Source organism: Aythya fuligula, chromosome Z (genome assembly GCF_009819795.1).
Source record: "Aythya fuligula isolate bAytFul2 chromosome Z, bAytFul2.pri, whole genome shotgun sequence".
NCBI lineage: Eukaryota > Metazoa > Chordata > Aves > Anseriformes > Anatidae > Aythya > Aythya fuligula.
Genome location: NC_045593.1, coordinates 83,589,202 through 83,614,072, shown reverse-complemented (window position 1 = coordinate 83,614,072; position 24,871 = coordinate 83,589,202). Strand labels below are relative to the sequence as shown.

Here is a 24,871-nt window from a genome sequence, read left to right as displayed (position 1 = left end):
AGCTCTGGCCAGCAGCAGGTCCCTTGTGGAGCAGCTGGAGCTGGCTCCTCTCTGGCATGGGGCAGCTGCTGGGCTCTGCTCACAGAGGCTGCCCCTGCAGCCCCTCTGCTACCAAAACATTGCCGTGGAAACCCAACACAGGAAGGTGATGATCTGTCAGGTCTGCTCAGAAGAAAATTATACTCTTGTGAGTTTTAAAATCAATCTGCATGCTAATCTAAGTCAACTAGAAATTCCACTGGAAGAAATGCGGAAATAACTTTTCAACAGGAACTGAAATATGGAGGAACACATGAAAGAAAAAGAAGAGGTAATCAGAGAAATAATGTGAAAAGATGACAAGTTCAAGATAAAGCTGATGTAATTAATGGGATGGAGTGTTGGTGGGGAACAAGAAGTAGTGTCAGTATAAATCTGAGTTATGCAATAAATGAATAGAAGAGTATCTTTGAGCTATATGTGGGGTTACGAGTCATGAGAGGGTTTCACTGCCAAAAAAATGACAGGTGGGTAACCAGTGATGGGAGAGTGATTCGGGTTCTTTATTAGGGATTATAGTGATAGGACACGGAGTAATGGCTTTAAAGTGAAAAAGGGTAGATTTAGATATTAGATTTAAATTTTAGATAATAGGAAGAATGTCTCTACTCTGCGGTTTCTCATGCTGCCCTGTCAGCCAGCAGGCTGGGAGGACACAGCCAAAACAGCTGACCCCAGCTGACCCCAGCAATGGTCCATACCATACAACATCATGCTCAGCAAGAAAAGCTGAGGGAAATAATTCTGTGATTCTGTGATGGCTAGAGTCATGGCATTTGTCTGTCCAAGTCCCCATTAGGCATGATGAGTCTTGCTTGCCTGGAAATGGCTGAACATCTGCCTGTCAATAGGATGGAGGGAACAAATTCCTTCTGCTTTGCTTGTGTGCACAGCTTTCGCTTTACCTATTAAGCTGTCTTTTTCTCAACCCACCAGTTTTCTCACTTTGGCCCCTCTGATTCTCACCCCCATCCTGCTGTGTAGAGGGAGGGAACAGCAGCTCTGTGGGGCTCAGTTGCTCACCAGGGTTAATCACAGTACAGCTATAAAATGTGTTTAGAAGTATTGTTTCTTAATATCAGTTAATATTCAAAATGTCTTCTTAGTGGCTATCATGTTCATTTCTTCATCTGTTGACCATATAGTATTTCCTAGTATTGTACTTCAAGAGGTTGGCATGGAGGAATGCATTGATTCACCTGCAACCTCTCACTAGTTTTCTGCAGAATCAGCCAAACTAGTGACAACAGTTTAGCCAACAGGATAGAGTAAGGGGTCAGAGCTAGGAAGTTATACAGGATTTTTATTTTTAATCTCATTTAATTTTCAAGCCATGTCTATTATGTTGTAATTATTAATCAAATGAAGTAAAAATTATACTTGTATCATTACTGAAGCAATTATTATTAAGTAGGTAATTGAATGTGAGCTCATATGTGAAGAGGCTTTTCTAATAAGAGACTCTCTTCCAAATGTTTGACTGTACCAGATTTGTACTATGCTAACTCAGAAGAAGGCATTTTCCCCTTGGAATTAAAGTGTTCGCTAGTCTGTTTATATTGAAATAAATATTTTGGAAAAAAATCTATAGAATAACTGTTTTGTGAGGTTTATAACTGTAGACAAGTTATTACTGTCAAATGGCTTTTCCTGCTTCCAACTCTTATTAAATACTGATTAGGTCCAGGACACCTTTGCTGGCCTCACACAGTCAAGAGTGGAAGGCTGAGTTTATACATAACTTAAGTTAAAAGACAACTTTTAATAGGTTGGCTTGACAGTGATACCCAGTTTGTTGAGTATCAAAAAATAAAACTAAAAAAATAGCAAAGCCAAGCATACTGGAGCATTGAATGGAAGGGGAGAAGGGGAAGGATATTTGTTTTTGTTTTCCTAGCTGAAAGAAAGCTCTACCAGTGTGTTTCTTATTTTTTGATGCATGTTGCCTCTGCCCTCTGGGAACGACCAAACCAGCACGTTTCAAAACAGCAAAATAATTTAATCCAGAGTATTCAATGGGGACTGTTATCCCACAGGTGAAAAAAACACCTTGTATTTACTTAGTTCTCCCCCCCACCCCCCCCGGGAATTTTATTTTATTTTTTTCCTAAAAACTACTGTAATTGATCCTCCTGTATAGGAGAGAAAAGAAAATAAAAGGAAAAAAAAAAAAAAAAAAAAGATCCTCAGAAAACTATATAGATGACCTACTTCTGTCAGGAATATAAAGACAGTCTATAACAGTCTTTAACAGAGTTATAAATCTTCACAATTTTTCATGTATAACAATCTATTTAGGAAGTAAGGAATTAATGCTTTTTCTTTCATGTTCCATTAGAAGAGTTATTTGTTAACTACTGTAACAAAATCATGTCTGTTTATCAGGACTGAGGATAAGAATGCTCTGAGAAGTAAGCTTGCAAATTGATATGTTAAAAGAGGCAAATATTTTGGAACTTACACCTTTAATTGCCAACTGTAGTGGAGATAGCTCATGTTATGTTTTAACTTCATCCTGTTACTAGGTAAATCAGTGCCTCTTAATATCTTTAACCATGCAGAATTCAGGCATTCTTAACTGGGCTGCATTAGTAATTGATTTTTATCTAGCATGGGCCCACCTTGTTGGTGTGTGTACCCTCTCCACAACATCAGTGTTCTGAATTTGGTAAAATAATATCCAAGGAAGGTTCCCTTTATCCTGCCCCCAAATATATATACACACATACATACATACATATATATATATATATTGTATTTCTATCTTAATAATTGTATGTTTCTTTCAGAAACTTACATACTGTTAAGTATTTAAAAAAAAAAAAAAAAAAAAAAAGTTATGTATTTGTTAACATAATTAGCATGTAATGAATCATCCAGACAGCTGGTTTTTAGCTAATCTCCTGTGATTTTTTGCTTCATTTTCCATTTTGGTTCATTACTTAAAGTAAGTCTGTTAAATGTGGATTGTATTTCTACCTTTTGAACTTCGTTGTGTTCCTTTGTTTACAAAAATGTTAAGCTAGTTTAATCAGGCTTTTGTGACCTATCTTAATCCTTCATCTCTTTTTAGATAAAGAAACAGCTACTCTTACAAGTGATAAGACATCAGCCAAAGAAACTTTAAAACTGTGACATTATACACATTTTATGTATTAGTGGAAGGTTTTCTTTGATTTTATTTATATAGGGTTTTTTATGTACATGAAGAGAGAGAGAGAAAAAATACTTAATGTGGATTAATTAGCCTACTTTTTAATTTCCTATGATTAAAACTAAATATAGAGCTTTGGGTTTTCTTTTATTTTGACTTGTTCAAATTCATTCACTTATTATTTTAATTTTGTAGTAAACTTGCACTTACCCCTAGGAAATACATTTTTATACTTAAATAATTAATAACTTTAAAACCTTAAATGAGATTTTTTTAAAAAATGTAAAACAATATGTGGCATGGTTCTCAAAATCGGTATCTGCTTATTTCTATGAAAATATTATTGAAAAATTAAGGTAAACTAAGGTGATGAAGATAGGCTATAAAGTATAAGCTATAAAGTAATTAAATCACTTTCACTGAAGTGTTTTAATATTCATTTTTACCTCAATATTACCAACATCTTACTTGTGTCCAGCAAGCCTCCTTTCTCTTTTCTCTCTCTTTTCTTTCTCCAAAATATAACTAACTTGATACTATTATAAAGATATGTTCAAGTATCATTTTCTTGAATATATTGAGTAGGTAGATACAAAATGTGCTTTCAATTATGATGTTTTTTATTTATTACATTTCAATATCCATGAGCTGCTAAGGAACATAATTGTGATTTTGGAACAAAAAATCTGATGTATTATCTGAATTTGTGTAGAAGTACTGAATGTTGTTTAGAGGAGCAGCATTTGCATAGTAGAGTTGTGAACAAGAAGAGAAACAGGCTTTGGATCTTTCCATAAAGATCTTTTTGGGGGGATTAAATAAAAGGACTTGGTAAGGACAGTTTATTTTGATGTCCCTTGTTCTTCAACATTCCCAGCAATTTGCTTTCCAGCTAAGCTGAAATACAAATTTTAAGGTTTGCACCTTTAACTTAAAGAAATTTCATTTCTCCTCTACATTCGTGTCCACATGGCTTTATTTCCACTAGTTTATCATTTTCTCCCTTTGAAATGAAGAACCTTAGTTACAGATTTTCTTTTATCCTTCCACTTAATGTTTGTTTGTGATCTCTTGAGCCATGATTATTGCCTACAAGTAATCTTGTATGATCTTCATCATATCTATCAAAAATAAGCCTGAAATAGCATTGATACCTGCTGGTTAAGTGGCTGCATAATGAAAAAAAAAATATATCAGTTCACGTCTGGGAATAATTAGGACTCAATAACTTTAGTGTAATTTATTCAACATTTATATATGGAAATTAAGGAATCCCAGACTTGATTTCATGTAACTAATGTTTATGCCTTTGCACCTTTGTTAAGATTTCTGTCCATATTACAAGCTATAGTAGATAATCTACAATATTTGCATTGTAGTGACAATTGATTTCAGAAAGATTGTTTTCTTATGTGTAGTCAATTGATGAAATCTTGCTTGTAAGAAGTTTTAGGATGAAGGGAAGAAGTATATAGTATGTAGTGGTCACTTGCCTTACTACTATTCTCTCCCAGAAAATCCTGTTGCATCTTTCTGATGTGCTTGTAAAGCACACTAATATAAAGTAGCCCATATGGATTACAGATTACCCATTTAACATCAGATGTCCCATTTAACATCCCACCTCAATAGTTCCAGTCCATTATATATCCCAGATCTTTACATTAATGTAAGCAAGATTTCAGTTATATCTACAATTTATTACTAAAGGTGAAATGCTTTAGAAATACATATATATATTTAAACAAATAATAATAATTTAATTGTAGAAATTTATGATTGTGGAATTTTCCAAAAAACCTAATGCCAAGGTCCTACACCTGGGCTGAGACAATCCCAAAAACAAATACAGGCTGGGCAGAGAATTGATTGAGAGCAGCCCTGAGGAGAATGACCTTTAGGTGGTGGTTGATGAGAAGCTCACCAGGAGCCAGTGATGTGTGCTTGCAGCCCAGAAAGCCACCCGTACCCTGGGCTGCACCAACAGCAGCGTGGGCAGCAGAGCGAGGGAGGGGATTGTCCTCCTCTGCTCTACTCTAGTGAGGCCCCACCTGGAGCCCTGCGCTCAGCTCTGGGGTCCCCAGCACAAGGAGGCCATGGAAATATTAAAACGAGTCCAGAGAAGGTCTACAAGGATGATCAAGGGCTGGAACACCTCTCCAGCCAGGCTGAGGGAGCTGGGGTTGTTCAGCCTGGAGAAGTCCCTGTGTAGACTTCACAGCAGCCTGTGAGTGCCTAAAGGGGGCTGCAGGAAAGCTGGGGAGGGACTCTGTGTCAGGGGGTGTGGGGATAGGACATAGGAATGGCTTTAGACTCCCCAGAAGGTAGGTTTAGATTAGACACCAGAGGAGCTGTGGCTGCCCCATCCCTGGCAGTGCCCAAGGCCAGGCTGGATGGGGCTGGGGGCAGCCTGGGCTGGTGGAAGGCATCCCTGCCCATGGCAGGGATGGCACTGGGTGGGCTTTAAGGTCCCTTCCAACACAAACCATTCTGGGATTCTATGAAATTCATTTAAAGGCATTTCCATAAATTTAAGCCTTAAATTATTTGAAGACCTACATGTATACCATAGCAACTCTTAGATATTGTGAAGACAAAAAATACAGGTAATAGAAACTGTAACTTCAACCTCCTTGCTTCCTTATATTTCCTTTTTTTTTTTTTTTTTTTTTTTTTTGTTTATTATTATTTTTTTAGAGCAGGCCCACCATAAACTGCACATCCCTTCTTTTTGCAATTCATTTTCTATTTCTGCATGACAAAAGTAGCTGATGTACTTCGATTATATTTCTGCCTTCTTGACATCTCTTTTTCTCTTCTATTTTTGCTGTTTCTGTCACTGCAGAGTGCCTGCTAATGCAGCTTTTATAGGAGCAGGTTATAGGGGGCCTGTATAAAGCAGTAGATGGGACAATTGCTGATGAAGAATGGTACATGTATGTAAATAGGCTTTACAGCTAGTGACTCCTTGAACTCCACTCTATATCTATGATCTATGCCACAGTCTTCCCAATGTTCTACACAGGTGGAATGAAAAAGCTTGCAGTTTCCCTCAGTGAAAGACAGGGAAGAAATATGTATCAATTAAAACTGTGGTACTTCTATGTTATGGGTATATAGCCTTCACAGAAAACATGAAGAGGACATCGTAGTGAAAATTACAGAAATCCTATATACGGAATGAGTAAAAATCCACGTCTTCATTATTTTTTTTACTTTAAAAATAGGGAGATCCCTATTTTTGTATCATAAATCAATCAGTACTGAGATATTCAACAGGTTTAATTCCCACCTAGTAAAAAAATACGGAGCAGACAGTGCGGGTAGGGATATATAATAGGGAGTTAGAATAGAAAAACAACGGACATACAGATATGATGCAGATTTCTGCAGTTGTCTTTGTTCCTTGGAAAACCTATAAAATTTTGACAGCCAAAACAAGATCCTATTACTCAGGGGAAACAAAATAAATGTCTTTGCATTTAATCTAGGAAATAATGTGTTTCATAGCCTCTTTGTCACATATTATTTATGTCTTATCCTTGCAAGTATTGTATTTGATTTCTACTGCACAATTATATTAAATGGAAATATGAGTAGAGCTGAGGAGAAAATAAAACCATCTGTTTGAACGTAGAGAGTGGAAGTTTTAATAAGAAAGAGGTACTCTTTTAAAGGCCACATGAGCATAATACCCTAGGACCACAAATGTGTTTCTAGTGGGAGAATGACATTTTTGTAAAGATTACAAAAGCATTAAGCTTGTTACTTGTTAAGCTTATAGTAGGGGGTAAGATAACAGTATCTAAGTTACTGAAATGTCAATTGAACTGACAGAATTTCAAAGCTGGTAGCATGCCTGAATTCAGTCCTTCTTTTTAGAGCAGTTGGTTGAAATTACTTATTAAGCTCATAATGTGAAAACTGACAGTGAAATCTCATTATTGATCCACTGTCATATTGAAAAGATGCCAATTCTGGGATTTTATTGGCATATTGTTTATTTACCAAGATAAGTAACTGCTAACTTTTCTTTCAAAGTTATATATTACTAAATCAGAAATAGTTGATGTGTTTTTGGGGTCATATTTTTAGAGGCTGTTGCGTCCTAATGAAGTTATGTCACTTCATCTTTGCCAACAGGAACTTGAATCTGTTTACTGAATTCTGTAGAAGTTCAAAGGGACATAATTCCAGTCTTTTTTCTTTTTTTTTTTTTTAATTATTATTATTATTATTATTATTATTATTTTATTTTATTTTATTTTATTTTTTTATTTTTGCTTTCAAAATGTCCACAATTAGCAAACACCAACTAATTATCTTCCTTTTTGCTCCCTCAGCACACCTGGGTGTTCTTCCTCAGCATGAAGAGAGCATTTAACTCACTATGCCCTCTAATTATTGCATTCTCCTCCCAAGTTTAAAAGATGAAAGTGATTTACTCTCCAGTATGATATTTTGTGAATGGTCAGGGGTCAATCTGAGATTTATATACTGTAGTATTCTATTTAATTATAAGTGACAAAATTTGAGAATTACTAAGCTAGGCTCTCTTTTACTTCAGAATATATGGCTGTGTGAAGAAAAATGTGTAGAACCATGGCAGATAAGACTTCAAAAATGTCTTCTAAAGAGGCTCCTGCATTACTGATTGAAAAGAAAGTTATTAGAGGAGACTTCTCAACATGTATTTCCACCATCATGTAAGCACAAGCTAATTAGATGTTCCTAGCTGTGTTTTTTTTGTCAGGACAGCGAACCTACACTGTCACAAAATGTGTATTCAGAGAGAAAATTTAACTTTAAAGAGCAAAATGATTTTAGCCACAATAGGTTGTTTTGCAGAAAAATACATCTATTTAAACTGAAGATATGTTATGTCCAAGGGATGGATGTTCTGTGCTAACTTAGAACACAAACCTATTTTTCATGGTCACTTAGGCTTAGAAATTAAAAAAGACCCTCTATTTTCAATGAAGGGGATGCTGTATTTACTGAGTTTTTTTGTTTTGTTTTGTTTTGATAAATCTTTTGGTCATTTTATAGTATGTGTCTCTGCATTTGCTGAATATAGCAAGGCAATGCTAATTCCTGTCTTGTCCTATCTAGAGAATAAACATTGTTGTAACCCAATCCAACATCTGAATTTGAAATTCAACATTTGGTGCCTTCTCAAGATTTTTAGTACCCCTAACCACTGGGGGCTCTCTGAAGTTGATTGAGTTAACAGGAGTTATATAAAGATCTCATATATCATATATCTAAAGAGGTGTTATAGTGTATAGTATAGGTATTATAGTAATAGTATCAATGAGGAGGAACTAATATGTGCACATTTACATTAATTTATGACTAATTCTGTATTTGTAACATGGAAAATGTTCTATCCATTCTACAAAATATTTATTAAAAGGTTATGAATTTCCAAAGATGTTTCTCTAGAAGTTTAGAAATGGCAATATCTGCTTTTTTTTCTGTGTGCCTAAACTTCTTTCTGATTTTTATATTCTTTGTAAAGTATTTGTGAGAAGTTTGTGGTGATTTTGCCTAAATAGGGTTTTGAAATATCAAGAGGTAGGAAGCAGAAATACGAGTATTGACTCCAGCTTTATAAGTAATTTTCTGAGTGTTTTCTCCTATTAGAACAAAAGCTGTCACTATATGCCTCTGTTATATCTTGGAAATCCCAAGGAGTAAAGAAAGCAAAAGTGACAGAAGCACTTTAATCTATTATTTAGGGAAATACATAATATCAAGTGTAGACTACACAAAGAAATGATGAACGCTTGATAGAAATTTGTGATTGGTTGAAAGTTCCTAGCAATCTAATTTTAATAGAGTAAATCTGTTGTAATGAACCTATCTGTGTGAAACCCAAGCATTCTACTGTGAGTGTAAGTACAGAGGATAGAAAAAAAAAAAAAGCTAGCAGACATTTTTGTATTTGCAGATATTTAAGAAACCTAAGTCAGTTAAAAATAAATATGTTAATTACACTGATTTCAAATAAAAATTACAGGTGTTTTTATCAGCTAAGTGTTTTAAATAGCTTACAGGGGAACACATAAAAGTCCTATCAAAGTTAGCATTCGTTAAAAAGTTTGATGTACCTGGCAGTACATAATTTTCTTCCAGCAAAGACTGAAGAACTTCTTACAATTCTTCAGGAACTATTCTCTTTCAAAATAGGTGGTGTCTCCAGTTTGCTACAGGCGCCTCCAGTTAGGCTTTCTTTTACACTCCTTTGGTGTTTCCTGTGTGTGTGAAGACTTTAGGGAGTGCAGTAACTCCCTCAGCCCACTATATAGGCAACAGCAATTAAAAAATAATAATAATTGCGTGGAGTCAGTTTCTGGCATTGGTAAGGCCAGAATGTGATTTCAGTCCTACTGAGAAATATTACAAGGAATAGTGTTTTGCCATAGGATAATTTCTGCAATTTTCTGAAGAGAACCATTTACCTTTAGTCACTAATTAAGAATAAATTGTCAGTTATAGGAAAATACCTAAAAAAGCCACAAATACAACTGCAAAAATAGCTACCTGCAAGTTTTCAGACCATTTTAACTAAGGAGAAATTCTTTAGAATTTCTGCTACTTCATTACTCTGATAACTATAAGTATCTGAAAATGACTGGATACCACCTGCAAAATTCCTTAAAAGGACCCATCAATAATTAGTTTTAATTCATAGACTAATTAATTGGTTTACTTTTGAATTCTTTACAATGTGATTGTGTACCAGAAATTGCAGCGTATTATCAGGATGTGTTCTAATTTGTTAGAAAATACATGTATTTTGGAAAATTAAGGAGCACAATGTAGTAGCAGATCAAGCTGAGATAGGTGTCCACGTGTAAAGTTTTTTTGGTTAGTCATTATTACAGGGCACTTCATCCTCAGAGCACCTGAGGAATTCTCTACAGCTTGTTCAACAGCGCAATAGCTGTATGCTGTCAAGGAATCAGACTAGTGAGATGATTTGCTTAAGACTATTACATAAACTTAGCGTCAGTTTGTTGTTCTTGCTCTCCAGCCTGTGTATCCAGCAATGGTCTATCCTTGTGTCATTTGGTCAGTGAACAACTGAAGATTTAATTTTGACAGATGTATACACTCCTTGTTAACAAAGGACTTAGGTTTTTGCTATATAGCATCTAGCAACCTGATGTTGGAATCAACCTTCATGATGAGGTGAAAACTGGTTTCATTTAACTGGGGAGACATTATGGAGTAGATGTGATTAAAATTTCATGTATAGTGAATCTCCTTCAAAAGATTAGTGTAGTCTTCACAGAGGTTGTTTAATAGCTGGCAGTGACATCTCTCTTCCTATGACAGACACCCTTTCTTGATTATATATATATGCAAATTTATACATGCTTACCATGTTTATACATAAGTTGAAATCCCGTACTTCACTGCATTTTTTTGACAAGTGCACAGTATGGATGTACAGTATAAGCATTTACAAAAGCCATAAGTTAATGGTGATGTCTAATACAAAAATGTTTTCTATCTTCAGATCTGCGACCATTTAAAAAAAGGGGAGGAGGAGGGGGACACGACATAGAGCCAACATGTAATCTGTTTGCATGAGCTTTTTTATCAACGTCCCATGGCAGCTGTAGGTTTCACTGGCACTAAAAAGGAGCTGCAAAGTAAGACAGGTGTTTAAAAAACCTTAAACAGGCTGATAACAGTTTGCATCCGTGTGGTTTCCTTTGCTGCACTGATAGTTCTTTATGGGTCTGTCAGTTTCAATCAGCAGAGAGTAGATGTGATCAGTATATCTGATAAACTTGTCAATGCCTTTTTAAAGCAGGATTCCCCAACCTATTCTATTCAGCTCTCCTCCCCCCTCCCCTTTTTCATCATTTCAAGTAGAACCTTGATAAGACAGAGATATGTCACAGGCAGCTGTGTATAGCTAGCTCAGCTACAACTAATTTGTGCAGGAAAAAATTAAATCAGGAGGTAAATTATTTCATGATTGCTCATTCCCAACAGAGTTGGGCATCATTCTGAAGAAAATATCAAATAATTGGTTTCAGGCCATGTCAGACACATGCAATTCCCTTCACTAATGGCTATGTGAGGTAGCACTAGGCCTCAGGGGTCACCAAAGAACTGAAAATAGCTTAGTGCCAGGCACAGCAATAGAGAGACAGAGCACATAGGAAATGAAGTGGCAATAAGTGCAATCTATAGGGGAAATGTGCTTCACTTGGAGTTTAATATATTGGCTTAGAATCTGGCAGTAAGCCATGCAACAATTGTTTACCTTTTTGTCAGCATCTGCATCTGTTCTGTTTTGTAAACGGCACTTAACTTTCAGTCAGTAAATGCTGGAATCAATAACAACTGTTAAGGGATTTCCTTTCTTTTTTTCATATTCCATAACAAATGCACACTACAAACAATGTTTGCCTTAGATTAACAAGGAACAGACATTAACAGGGTCAAAGGGATTTGTTGGGGAACATTTTATAGCTTCTTGGGTTTGCAGTAATTGTATCTGTGTGATTTGAATGTATCTTGTAACCTATCCAAATTAAACTGTTAAAAAAATGCTAGCATGCAGTAATGAAGATGATTTTTTATAATTATCTTAAGTACTGTGTATAGAAAACTGCTGGCACTGTTTGTAATAATTTAGGTCTGTGTAGTACTGTGTATTACATCTGCTATGCAGAAATATTAAGTTGCCTTTTACAGTATGAGGAAATTAGTGATTATATCCAGCAATAGTAATTATTTAAACCTAGCAGTTACATTAAAAATCATATATCAACATGCAGCTTAAGAAGAGAAAACTGTGAGCAGATGTCCATAAAAATTGAATATATCATTACTAAATGCAAGTGAAATAATAGTACAGTTTATATACAAGCCCTGTCTAGGAGTTACTGTGTGCAGATGAATGCTGTCATAAATGCAAGATTGCTACAGTAGCTATAGCATCACTTAAAAGTTAATATTGCTGAGAGGTGAGGAACACATTATTGCTAATGGAATTTATGTATGCAACTCCCTGCGCACAGCTTTGAAAATTTACCCCTTGAAATATCCCTATACACAGTGACTACCAGTAGTTGAGTTTCTCTTGCTTTATTAGGCTATTTCTTTTCAGATCTTAACAACATGTTATTTCCATTTATGGAATGACTCTGTTATTTGCATGCAGGTTGTCATTAGATTTTAAGTTTAATATTACAGGTTTTCTTTTCAATTTTCTTCCTCATATAGTGTTATTGGATGAAATCCCTGACATCACTTTCTTGTGTCCCTAGAAGAACAATATTGTAGATATATCTTATATGAAATTAAGCCTTATAAATGGGGGCAGGGGAATGATATTTAATGTTTTGGGAAGGTATTTTATAGTAAAATTGATTAAAAGCATTTTAAACCCTTGGTTCCTGCTGAGGGAGAAATCCCCACTGTAATCACTAAAGAAGGCAGTCATCAGGTTGCTTTCCAAGGATTTCATCCTGAGTCTCAGAAGCAGTTTAGTCATGTGTCTCTGTACACTGAATAGTAAGGCTAATTAATCTGAGAGCAGCACTGTCGTAGGGTAGCTATTCTTGAACATCCACAGCCAGCTCGCCTATATTTGGTACCACACTTTACTGTGTCACATCCCTGGGTGACTTAAAATGACCAGAATTAGCTATTCCATTTTTTGAGATGTTATGAATGCCTAAGAGTTAAAAAATATAACATGCCAGGCCCAAAAAATACAAAATCACGAAAGTTGCTTTAAGGTTATAGGATTCATTCATATGCATATTTTCATAAGCCTTTGAGATTTTAAATGCTTCCAAGCTATAACCAAGGAAACTGGAACACACTTTGTTTAATGGTTTCAAGAGCTACAGCTTTGAGAAGCACACCACTTTTGAAACTTTCTATAAGTTAGCAGTTGTACCCAGATCATTAAGATCTAGAACAGCCTTATTTCTGATGATTCTTCATTTTTAGAGATAAGAACATATCTTTTAAAGTGGTAAGGTAAAGGCAGAAATCTTGGTACTGATTTTAAGTATTTAGGAGAAGGTTAGGTATTATGATCAAATACTTTATTGAAAGTGTGTCCATTATTCTATGTTTTTTGAAAAATATTTTAGTTAACTTATTTGCTGGCTTAGAATTCACATGGGCACTTCCAAGCTTACTCACTGGTAAAGTAAAATTAAAAAAAAAAAATGGTACCATGCTTTTTTTTTTTTTTTTTTGATTCCAAAGAGCTCCCAAGTAGTCACATTATTTAGCAGAAAATGTTTTTTGTTATATACAAATAAGAGACAGATTTCTGAGATTCATTGTTGAAGACATATTGCATCCACGCTGAATTTACCCTTGAAGTTTGAATGATGTGCTGATTTTTAGGTCGTCTCTTGTATTGCTTGATTCTTTATTTTCTCCATATTTTTATTGACAAGGGCAATTTCTTTCTGTAGTAACTTTTCTGTGTTTTCTGTAAGAATTAATTTTGAGCAGAATTAGCATCTACAGTGTATTTATTTTACCTTAAAAAGATAAATTATTAATTTATTATTAATTAATTTGCAATTCATTATTATTAATTTAACTGTCTTATAGCATTACAAAGTTGTCCCCAGTTTCACTAGTATTGTGTATGTGTCTCTTCGTATTGTATTTATAGCATGTATTTCACTATTCTGTATTCTGTATAGGCATATTCATTAGTTTTTGCCATAAAAGAAAGTGGAAGATACTTAGGGAAGGACAAGAAGGTGATAAACAGCTAGAAAAGCTTCCATATAAGGAAAAAATAGGCAAGCTAGGATTCCTCACTTCGAAAACAAAAACTGTGTGAAGGTAGGTGAGTATAAGTGTCTATAAAATGATGGGAGACATTAAATGAATAAACAGGTATCCGTACTTGACTGATAAAATAAGTTGGCATCAGATAGAACTAGCAGATGAAATATTCAAGCAAAGTGACACATTTCTTGATTACTCTCTGAGAACCTTGCATTCTAAGGAAGCAGGAAGAAAAGCAGAAAGCTGTGGGATGACCACCACGAGAATTTCAGGGTGTGAATGATTATGCTGGGTAGAAGATGACCCATAACCTGGTTTACAGTGGATCTTCTGTCCTAATTTACACTAGGAAAACTCATCTACGCTTAGAACATTTGAAAATGCAAGTGAAAAGGGTTTCCATGTGGATGGTAGGACTGTTTTGGCTAAAATTTACCTAAGAACCTGTATTAACAGTGGTATAGAATGCAGGACCTGTGGATTTCGTGTTAAGATGATAGAATCACAGAAACATAGAATCAAGATGCTGAAACACTTACAGGAGAATTGTGAGAACTAAGGAATTCCAGCTGAATAATAGCCAAAGGTGGAACAGGAGCTTACATGGTTTCAGTTTGTAATTTGTCTCAAAGAGAAAATATTTTAAGCATTCTTTAATTTTTGTTAACTCTTCTTCTGGAGAGAAAATGACATTTCTGAGCTAATACAGACTGTTTAAAAAAATAAAACTAGATTTGTGCTTTATTGTTGATGTAAGTCTATCATACCTGGAGGCTATCTTAATTTGGAGGATGTTGTACCTGGCTTATTCTGCTTGTTACCTGCATTTTTACCTTGTCTACTATCAGACTTTGTTGTTTGTTTTCTTGAATTATTTTTTTCCTTATGGGCGTGGTATAGTTGCCTTCACTCAGGGCCTCTTTTCCTCTATGTAATATCTGATATGTTACAGCCTTATCTCATCCTTGGACCTGCCTGCATTTGAGGCTTTCCTGTTGCTTTGGAAAGAATCCTGCATCTGCTAATTTTTGATGTCGCCAGGCCTCAATAAGGTCTGAACAGAAACTCAAAACCCAGTGTAGTCTGTCTCTAACCTCTAGTTTATCAGGATGGTTGATCACCTAAGTCAGATTGCTCATTTTTACCTGCTGAAGAAAAATAATCTACATCTGTAAGATAATTAAAAATATTATAAAAAATATTATAAATATTATAATTTTTTATAATATTATAAAATATTATAAAAATAATCTACATTTACATCTGTACAGGTGCAATCAGCCAGATGGTCTCTGGCAAAGACAGACTTTGCACTTACCTAGCACTCTCATAACCCTGCACAATTTGAAAGATATTTTTATTAGTCTTTCTTTCTTTCTTTCTTCCTTTCTTGAGGAAGTCAAGAGTACAGATTTTCTAAATGTAGACATATCAAGAGGATGAACCTTATGAGCTTATTCTTTTGATTCCTTCCAGTTTTCTGTTGTGAACCCTCATGCTTTATTTACTCGGTCCAAACAAAAGTAGTGCAAGCTGTACTTAATTCAAGTAAAATTTTTGTCTTTCTCCCTGCCCCATCATCTATATAGCAGAAGCCTTAAGTGCATTCTTTCCTTCCTCTTCTCAGAGTAATTACGTTATCTTTGGTGGATGTGAAGCAGAAATAGTGTTTTCCAGAAATGACCTCTTCTTCTATGGCTGTACCCTGAAAACCAATGCTCCTTCAGAGCTGTGCACAAAACCCTGGGTGTATTGGTAGGCTTTGTTGTCCTGACCAGCCTCTTCTGGGACCTCTGCTGCAGCCTCTCCATGATCCCTATTTCAGCTGAGGTCTGGGCCTTCAGTCCCTACCAGAGGTACATCACAGATGTCCTGTCCAGCTCCACCACATCTGAACTTATGACTTGCCATGGACGCACCTGATTGAGATTTTTTGGCTTGTGCTTGGACCTGCCTTAATGCTATGGTCCTGCTTGATGATCACTGGACTGGGTCTGACCCTTGGTTACACTCACCAGACCTGATCCTGACACCTGGCTTGGCCTGATACTTGTGTCATCACCACAAACGTGGCTGATGATCTGGACTCTTGGTTTTAACCTGACTATCTTCTCAGGTCTGCCCTTTGTGCCCTGCATAGAGACTGCAGAACAGGGTCCTGCTAGGTAAGGAACATGACCTTGTGGCCATGTTTTCATGCTCTTCTCTTTGTCCCTAAGGAAGCAGCTAGCCTTTGCTGCTACTTAGCACCATGCTTGCATTGGATCTTTTTTATTGTTATTAATTTTTTTTGTGCTTGAGAATTAGCTTATCTTACAGGCTTAGGATTCTTCTGCTGTCACATTCAGTCTCCAGCACAGTTCAGGAGACCTCAGGAGCTCATCTGGCCTAACTCCCTGCTCCAGCAGGGCAAGTTGTCCAGACCATGCCAAGGAGGCTTTTGAAGATCTCCAAGGAGGAGGCTCCACCACGTCTCTGGGCAGCCTGTGCCACTGCTCCACCACCTGCACAGCACAGAAGTGCTGCCTGATGCTCAGGGAGAACCTCCTGTGCTCCAGTTTGTGCCTACTGCCCCTTGTCCTGGCACTGGGCAACACCTAGAAGTGCCTGGTCCATCCTCTCTTCATCTTCCTGTCAAGTATTAGACATTGATGAAATCCCTCTGAGCCTCCTCTTCAGTTCAGAAATCTTCAGTATAGGTAATGGATTTGCACAAGAGCATTTTTGTGATTCCTGTTCTTCATGGAATGAAGCCTGAGGCCATGCTCAGGAGCTCAGAGCATTTTCTGACTTCTCCATATTTGTTTTGCTTCTGACTTTGCCACTATTTGGCAAAATTGGCTCACTGTAACACTAATCTTGGTTATATGATCCACTTTGCTTCTTTGTAGCCTCTGAACCTGTCTTTCACACCCTTTTCAGAAATTCTCCTCTCAAGGTAGTGCCTCAACAGGAAGTCCACATGTCCTGTTGTTAGGAGGGCTCCATGGACGTCCTGTTGACATAAGCCTGTAGTTAAAGATGCTACTGCAGCTGTTTCCTTGTAAAAGGATTTACATGAATTAAACTCAGAAATGCAGAAACAATCACATTCAGAAGAATGAGAGTAGCAAACACCCTGCAGGCTGTTCAGGAAGGAAGCTGAGATCAGCTTCAAGTGCTTCCAATCCACTTGTGCATGGTTCTCTGTGAATTGGCTAGGATGCTGTCAACAGCTTTATACCATCTTCATCACAGACGGATGTCACTCCTTCTGAATTGTGTGAGTTCTCTGACCTCTTTGTATAACATCAGAAATGGGAAAAAAAAAAAAAAAAAAAAAAAAAAAAAGACTATGATGTGTGTGTTCTCTATATAAAACAAGCATCTCATTCAAGCAGCCTGTTCAACAAAGCTGAATCTTACCATCATAATTGTTTTGAAACTTCACAGGGCCTGTGATGTATGTAAGATCTTTCAGTCAGGCTTTAGGTATGCAGGTGTGTGCACAGTATTTGCCATGATGCACTAAATGCATGAGTTGTCATTTCTGGGAGAATAAAACTGTGGACATGGAGATGACCATATGTGAAAGAACATTTACGTCTAGTGGTTTCCCCTGACCAGCTCTTCCAAATTGCTGTGGATGAGCAAAGCAAATTGATGTTCAAGCTAACTTCTTCCAAAAGTTGGAGTAGCCAATAACACGTTTTTCTTATCCAAATTCACAAGAAATATCACCAGTCTTACATAAGAGTTTGTCTGTGTTTGGCACACTTCTGTTTTGCTGTCCTAGGGACTACACTGTCTTAACAAAGACCCATGGCTTCTGTATACATAAAACGAGGTGGAACAGAGTCTTACAGTGGTAGTTCTTGTTAAGACAGGTGGTTACTGCAAAGAATACCACCCCGAGTCAGCAGCATTATAAACTATGTGATCTGTGCAGAATAGCACATAGCTATGTCAGCTGTGCAGGTCGTGCTGGAGGACCTGCCATTACTGGACCAGCATTAGTACCATCAGTTGTGGTAGGTAGCCAGGTTAAGCAGTACGTCAGCATGGTTTCTGCTGAATGCAAATGTGAGAGTATGTAGCTTGACCCAGCTGTAGCATTGCAACAAAGAACTTGTGCAAACGATGCACTAATCTTTGTCACATCTGCATCTCTGGTATACTGTGATGTCAAATATTAAGTCATATTACATTTTCTTTGACAAAACAGAGCCTGACACAGAGTGAAAGAAGATTTAAGAATGATATATGGAATGGTCTATAAATCTTATATAGAAACCAGTTAGTTAGTTAGTTGTTTATTTATATCCTTCCAGAGAAGTCTTAGGTTCTGGGTCACATGAATCATCACAGCTCAAGGGTTCTCTGGCTTCCAGCTTTGGCGAAGGATGATTGTTCAGCCTGTTTTCCTAATGTCAGGAATTCTAGGAAAAACATTTCATACATGGTGGTCTCATCTTTCCCTTCTGTTTTTTAATGCTTTTATCTTGACCGTCTTCTGGTCAAGGTATCTCCAGAAGCTGAAGGAATCAAGACTCCTGGGTTGATGGTTTGCATATCACTTTTTGTTGAAATGGATCACCATTTTGTCACTCCCCATATTCATAGGTTTATGATGAATATCAAGCTAATTCATCTATTTAGAGGAATTTCAGCTTCATGTTTCAGGCTTTCATGAGCGCACCACTTAAACCCTTAATCTCTTACCTGCTTTCTTTGTATCTTTTTATCAAAACCAGAATTTCTATTATGCTTACCTCAGATTTCTTCTTAATTTTGTATGAAAGTTTTATAGTATCATAGAATATCCGAAGTCAGAAGGAATTCACAAGGATCATCAAGCCCAATACCTGGCTCTACACAGTGTCACCCAAAAACCAGACCCTATGTCTGAGAGCATTGTCCCAGCATTTCTTGAACTCTGGCATCTTGGTGCTGTGACCACAGCCCTGGGCAGCCTGTCCCAGTGCCTGACCACCTCTGGGTGCAGAACCTTTCCCTAACCCCCAGCCTGACCCTCCCCTGTCCCAGCTCCATGTCGTCCCCTCGGGTCCTGTCGCTGTCCCCAGAGAGCAGAGCTCAGCACCTGCCCCTCCTCTCCCTATGAGGGAGCTGCAGGCCGCCATGAGGCCTCCCCTCAGCCTCCTATTCTGGATGTTTCTAGAACATACGTAGTATTAAATAGTAAAACATTGTTTGGAAGATTATAAAAGTGTTTGTTAGCATATACAATAATATGCTTATCACATATCAAAGTGTTTTCTCAAATTATTAATGACATGGTAAAAGAGGTGCCTTTGAACTTTGTATCTTCTGCTTCCAACTGAAATATGTATGATATTTAATATATGACTGATCACTGAAAGTAAAAAAATAACTTTTCACTTCTCTCTGAGTTTGGTTATATATTTTAAAGTTAATATTACTGTAGTATACCTTTGGCTTCTAGGTCCACTTACTTTCAGTCTAATGAGGACAAAAGTTTGGGGGCAATCAAATAATTGGAAGGTTCCCTTGTTCCTGGGGAGAGGGGACAGGAATTTCACAAGGTTTTCAAATCAGAGGAGACAGAATTAATGTTCCATTGATTTTTATGATGTGATTCATGGTTCTCACTTCTTGCATCTGTTATTCCTGTCTGTCTGTAGACTCAGGCAGTCATTTCCTATCAGTTAAACTCAGTTTATGTTATCAACCTTTCAGGTAAAGGAGAATTCTCTGAATAGCAGAATATCTTTCTGGGGGGAGTTAGACTTGAAATTGGAAATCCAGTGCTGCAGATATTATTTACTCCTTATTCATAGAGTCAAGGCACCAGCAGAGGCAATTATCTATAGCATTTTCTTTTGGCATTCTTAGAAATGCAGGGGCCTAACATGAATACATCTGTTTGGAACTTTGAGGAAATTCAAATGTGGATGCAAAACTCACAGTTCAACCTCTAAGGCTGCAAAATAAGGATAGCAAATTAGGGAATTTTTATTCAGAGCTCAGCTCTGCTGCTTAGATCTATGTCTATTTAAAAGTGATTTGTGGATACCAAAATGAACAAACAAACAAAACAAAACAAAAACTTGGAACTTTGAGGGAAAAGGGAGGTACTGAGTACTTCAGAAATGCAAAGGTAAGAGAGATTTGACACATAAAAGTACATTTCAATCAATTTCTATTTGTTTTCATCTTTCAGAGCTTCTCTTTCAAATTACTCTGGCTCTCACTCTGACAATGTCTATGTAAACTCTTCTGCTGATGTTATATCTGCAACTGAACGCCATAGGAAAATGATATCATCTTACTACAATTTCCATAGAAGTGCATTTAAAGAAGTTACAAAAATAACATAGTTAAAGACATGTGGTTTGGTAATACAGAATTGGAAACAACTCACTGCATTTTGTAGTCTGACTATGCTCAAAGCAGAGTTCCCTAGATTACGTGACATGACTATATGTTATGATTACAGGTGTTAACCTTTCGAAATAATATGTTCAGTTCCTTCTTTTAAATACAAGATGCTTATGGGTATAATACTTGCTGATATTTGTTCACCGACAGTCTCTCTTGTTTTCAAACCCCACATATTTAAACTTGTGGAGTGTTAGATTGATGTTTCTTTTCACTCAAATGTCATATTCATCAACGGTATTGTGCTAGCAGATTGTTAAACAGACAAGGTGACTTGCAGAGTGACAGTGTAGTGATGTGATGTCCCAAACCATGAAAATATAGTAATGATGTGTGTGTTTTTTTTTCTGTGTTTTTTTTTTTTTGTTGTTGTTCTATTCATTTTTGTAACATAATGTGTTTTTTGTTTGTTTGTTGGGTTTGTTTTCAGTTAAATGCAGGTGAGATGGTTTCTGAGTAGATCTGTTGCTTGAAAAAATGGTAGTTAATGAATAACAAAACCTGGAGTTAAGTTGTACCTTCCCAGAGAACTGAGAAATGCTAATGACTTAGGAAGAACTAATAATGAGAAACTTTATAATCAGAAAAAAGATAAATTGTGCTATGGCAAAAGAATTAAATTACTTGATGCACTATACTTTTCTACATAATCAGTTTTGCAGGATCATTTTTGAAGAAAAAGTAAGTTATTTTATGATTTTGCTTGAACAGCCTCCCAGGAATACCACAAAAAAGGAAGGAATTTCTGTTTAACATTGTATCAACTCAAGTGTCTTTCTCAACTCATCAAACTCTTTTTATTAATGGAAGAAAAAATTGAAGAACTCTCCGCAGAAATTTTGTTGGTGCCTTTATTGACTAAGAATAAAAATGTTCAAGGTAATGAATGCTTTTCCTTATTTATTGATTTTATCAGGTGCAAAAGGATAATTTTATATGATTTTCAACAATAGTTATGTAATTTATGCCATCATATTATAGAAGAAAGTGTATTACTATATTCACTAAAAATCTTTTTTGAAATAGACAGATTTACATTTCAATACAATGATTTCTAGAAAAGAACTGATGGTTGTGTATTAAGATGTGATGTACAGTTGTTATTGTTGAACCATCAAACATTGTAACGTTGTGACTGCTACTGAATTTCTTATAAATACCTTATATTTCTTATAGAACAAAATATTATATGAAGTCTGCATTCCTTGAAACTGACTATTTCTGTACTTGCCCTTGAAATCTGTTGTGTTTTTGTTTGTTTGTTTGTTTTTTGTGTTGTTTTTTTTTTTTTTTTTTCAAGAGAGAAAAACAGACTTGTACATCAGTTTTATTGATCTTAATATGATCAAATAAATGTTTTAGTATGCAGACTTGCTTTCACCAATAGTTCCCACAAGTGCTTACTATTATGTACCAAGTTTAGGTGTCAGTAGCTGTTTTTGTAAAAGAAGACTGTACAAGAGAATATAAAATGTTTCACTATCAAGCCTGATGCGCATATTTACTTTAGATTCCAAGCTTGCTCTGTTTTTAGTCTAATAGAATTCTTGTCAGATGAGGACAACCTAAAATCATGAAAATTCAGGTGAATAACACCTTTTAGCACATTATGCTGAAAAATGTTCTTCTATGCTGCTGCTTCTGCCAGTGGAGAGATTCCAGGTCACCAGAGAACAAGTGGTTTCAAGAGCTTTGATTATATTGCAGGAAAGGATCAGACCAGAAATGAGGCCAGGCTGTTTAGGGAGAAAGGACAGGTGGAGTCAAATATTTGGTATCTCTGTAGTCAAGCTGCAGGCTGAGAAGCAAGGTGTTTTGGGAATGTGGTCTCAGATTACTAAATTGGTGAAAACTGAAAAAAAAAAGAAAAAAAGATGAAAAGAGTTCAGAGGCACACGTTGTTGATAGATTCTTCATCTGAAATACTGACACTCTAAAATAAAGAAATGCAGGTCAGACTATGTATTCTTAGAATTTACATCAAAGCTCAAATAAAATTTGTATTCAAGTTCCATTTTTACTATTGGTTTCAATGTATTTCAGATTCCTTTAATCTCTCTAAGCTATTATACATGATGTTTTATGTTTTATGGCCTTGATCCTACAAAAGTGTTATAGTAAACTTCTCACAGGGCTAATGAGGAGGTTAGGGTACATATTCAGTAAGGATAATTTTAGATATTCTTTTTATTAGTGGTTTCTGAGAAGAAAACTTTAAAAATTTGAAAAATTCTTAAAAGGGCAATTGACTTGTCATGTTTAGCTAATGACATGATCTTAAATAATTCAGAAAACATAATGATTTCAATGTCAACAAGAAATATTTTACTTTTCAGAAAATGTAGTAAGGATTTTATCCTGAGGCATTTCTCCAAGCTGAACAGCATTCAGAAGTGTTCCTCAAAAGTGCATTCAGCCTCTTTTTTGGAGAAATACTCTTTTACAGTAATCATGTCTATAATAAGCAGATTCCTAAATGGCATCTCTACTTACCAAATCTGAAAGGGGAATATGATTAGATCAGGTTATAGGAAGTTGTCTTCTGGTTAGAAGGCTTGTTCTAAAGAAAATGTACAATTACTCTTACTCTGAGACACAGGGGACGGTAGAGGCAGATCTTTTCAGGTGATGTTCATGAAGTCATCAGACATATCCTTTTTTTTTTTTTTTTTTTTTTTCCCAGTGTTACTGTTCTGATCAAATGGTTTTATTCACAAAACTTTGTTCAGCTATATCAGTGTCTGAAGAATATGTGAAGAGAAGACTTAGCCAGAAAAATTAAAAAAAAAAAAAAAAAAAATATCTTGACTAAAGGAAAGATTTATTAGGGTTATTTTTACTTCATGTTGTTAGAAATATAAGTTGTAGTGATGAAGTGAAAGCTGACTTGATATGAGAGAATGAGAGCTATGTTTCCAGTAGTTCCAGGTTTTGTTCAGTACCAAAAGGGCTTTAAGATTTTTTCTGCAACTGTCCTACATTAGGCTGATAATTTTTTTTATTTTTTATTTTTTTTCCCAGTGATGAAGGCTGACTTTTGATAAGAACAATTTATCAGAAACCTCAGTTTATTTTCATCAGAATACGTTGTAATATGTGAATATAAAATATGATGGTCATCTTCTCTAGTTATTTAAAAGCTTTATCACAATAAATCTTTTTTAATTTAACAATATATGGTGCAGATCTGTCCAAAGCAGCTTTAAATTGACTCAGGTACGAGTATCAGGTATACAGTGCAGCATAGGCTGCAGAACTAGCCTAAGAAGCAGAGCAAATTAGCCCAGATTGGACTGTGTGCTGCTGTTGATAGACTTACTGTCTCTCACTAGTTTAAAGCTAGGTTGGGTGAATGCAAACTCACCTGCAGTCACTGCAGTGTAGGTGTTTCTGAAATATTAGTGCTCTGCAAGTAGTACTGGTGGCAAATTATGAGAAGTTGACCAATTCACAAAGGGTAGGTGAATATCCAAGAGAACTAAAGTTTGCCAGACATCACATAGACTTGAACCTTGCGCTTGCTTCCTTTTCTTTCTGGTTACTTTTAGTATTGAGAGGAGCCTTTTTATCTTTGTAATTCATGCAGAGATGCAACAAAAATAACATGTTTTCATATGCTTATGCCAAGCGTTGACTTTATTTGTATAGCTGTTTCAATGGCAGTTTTAGTTGATTTTTGTTCAGTGTATCCCATAGTACTTCAATCTTGATATATAGAACATGTAAAGTTCCATCAGAGACAAAGTGGTTCTTTGGACAGTTCATCTTTTTAATTTTTTTTTTGTCCCAAAGATGGCATCTGAGTTTTATCTAAATCAGACAGTTTCTTGGCCCTCATTTTTCCCTAAACCCAGCGATGACAAAGAGCAATGGCTGCATAAATTGGATGTAAGAAGAACACTTAGGGTTTATCACAGAAGAATCAAAGATTTCATATCTTCTGACAGATTGTTTGTACTCTTAGGGGGTCTTAAGAGGGGTCAAATGGCTTCTAAGAGTTCCTTAGCTAGATGGTTAAGGGATTGTATTAGGGAGGCGTATGTAGTTAAGGGTAAAGAGGCTCCCAGGGTTTGTAAAGCTCATTACACTAGGACTATAGCTGCTTCTTGGGCGGAGAGGTCGAAGGCTTCCACATTGGAAATTTGCAAGGTGGCCACCTGGGCTTCTCTTCATACTTTTTCATTGCATTATCGCTTGGATGTAGTCTCTTCTGCGGATTCTGCTTTTGGTAGGAGGTTGCTTGTGAACCAAAAAAAGAACAGTGAAGAAAAGAAAGACATGTAGTTCACAGTTCTAGCTGGCAACAAGACAAGTTTCTTTGCAGTGTGCACAATGGAATCCTATGAAGACCAATTTAGGCGGTTGAAAATAGATGTTAGAGGGAAGTACTGCCTACCAGTGTTCTCTGATGGTAACCCCATGGCAGACAATAGCACCAAAGGAAACAGTGAACCAGAGTGAACTCTGTAGGGAGATGGATGTAGA

General features: G+C 36.2%; 1 protein-coding gene across 6 annotated transcripts in view; it reads left to right on the top strand.

Annotated features, from left to right (window-relative positions):
- KIAA0825 (KIAA0825 ortholog) overlaps positions 1-24,871 on the top strand; it is a 256,596-nt gene that overhangs the window by 53,199 nt on the left and 178,526 nt on the right. For all 6 annotated transcript variants that reach the window (XM_032205814.1, XM_032205813.1, XM_032205811.1 and 3 more), the window contains one exon: positions 21,098-21,265. In XM_032205814.1, the coding sequence (XP_032061705.1) occupies positions 21,098-21,265 (168 nt within the window). The remainder of the gene's footprint in view (positions 1-21,097; positions 21,266-24,871) is intronic.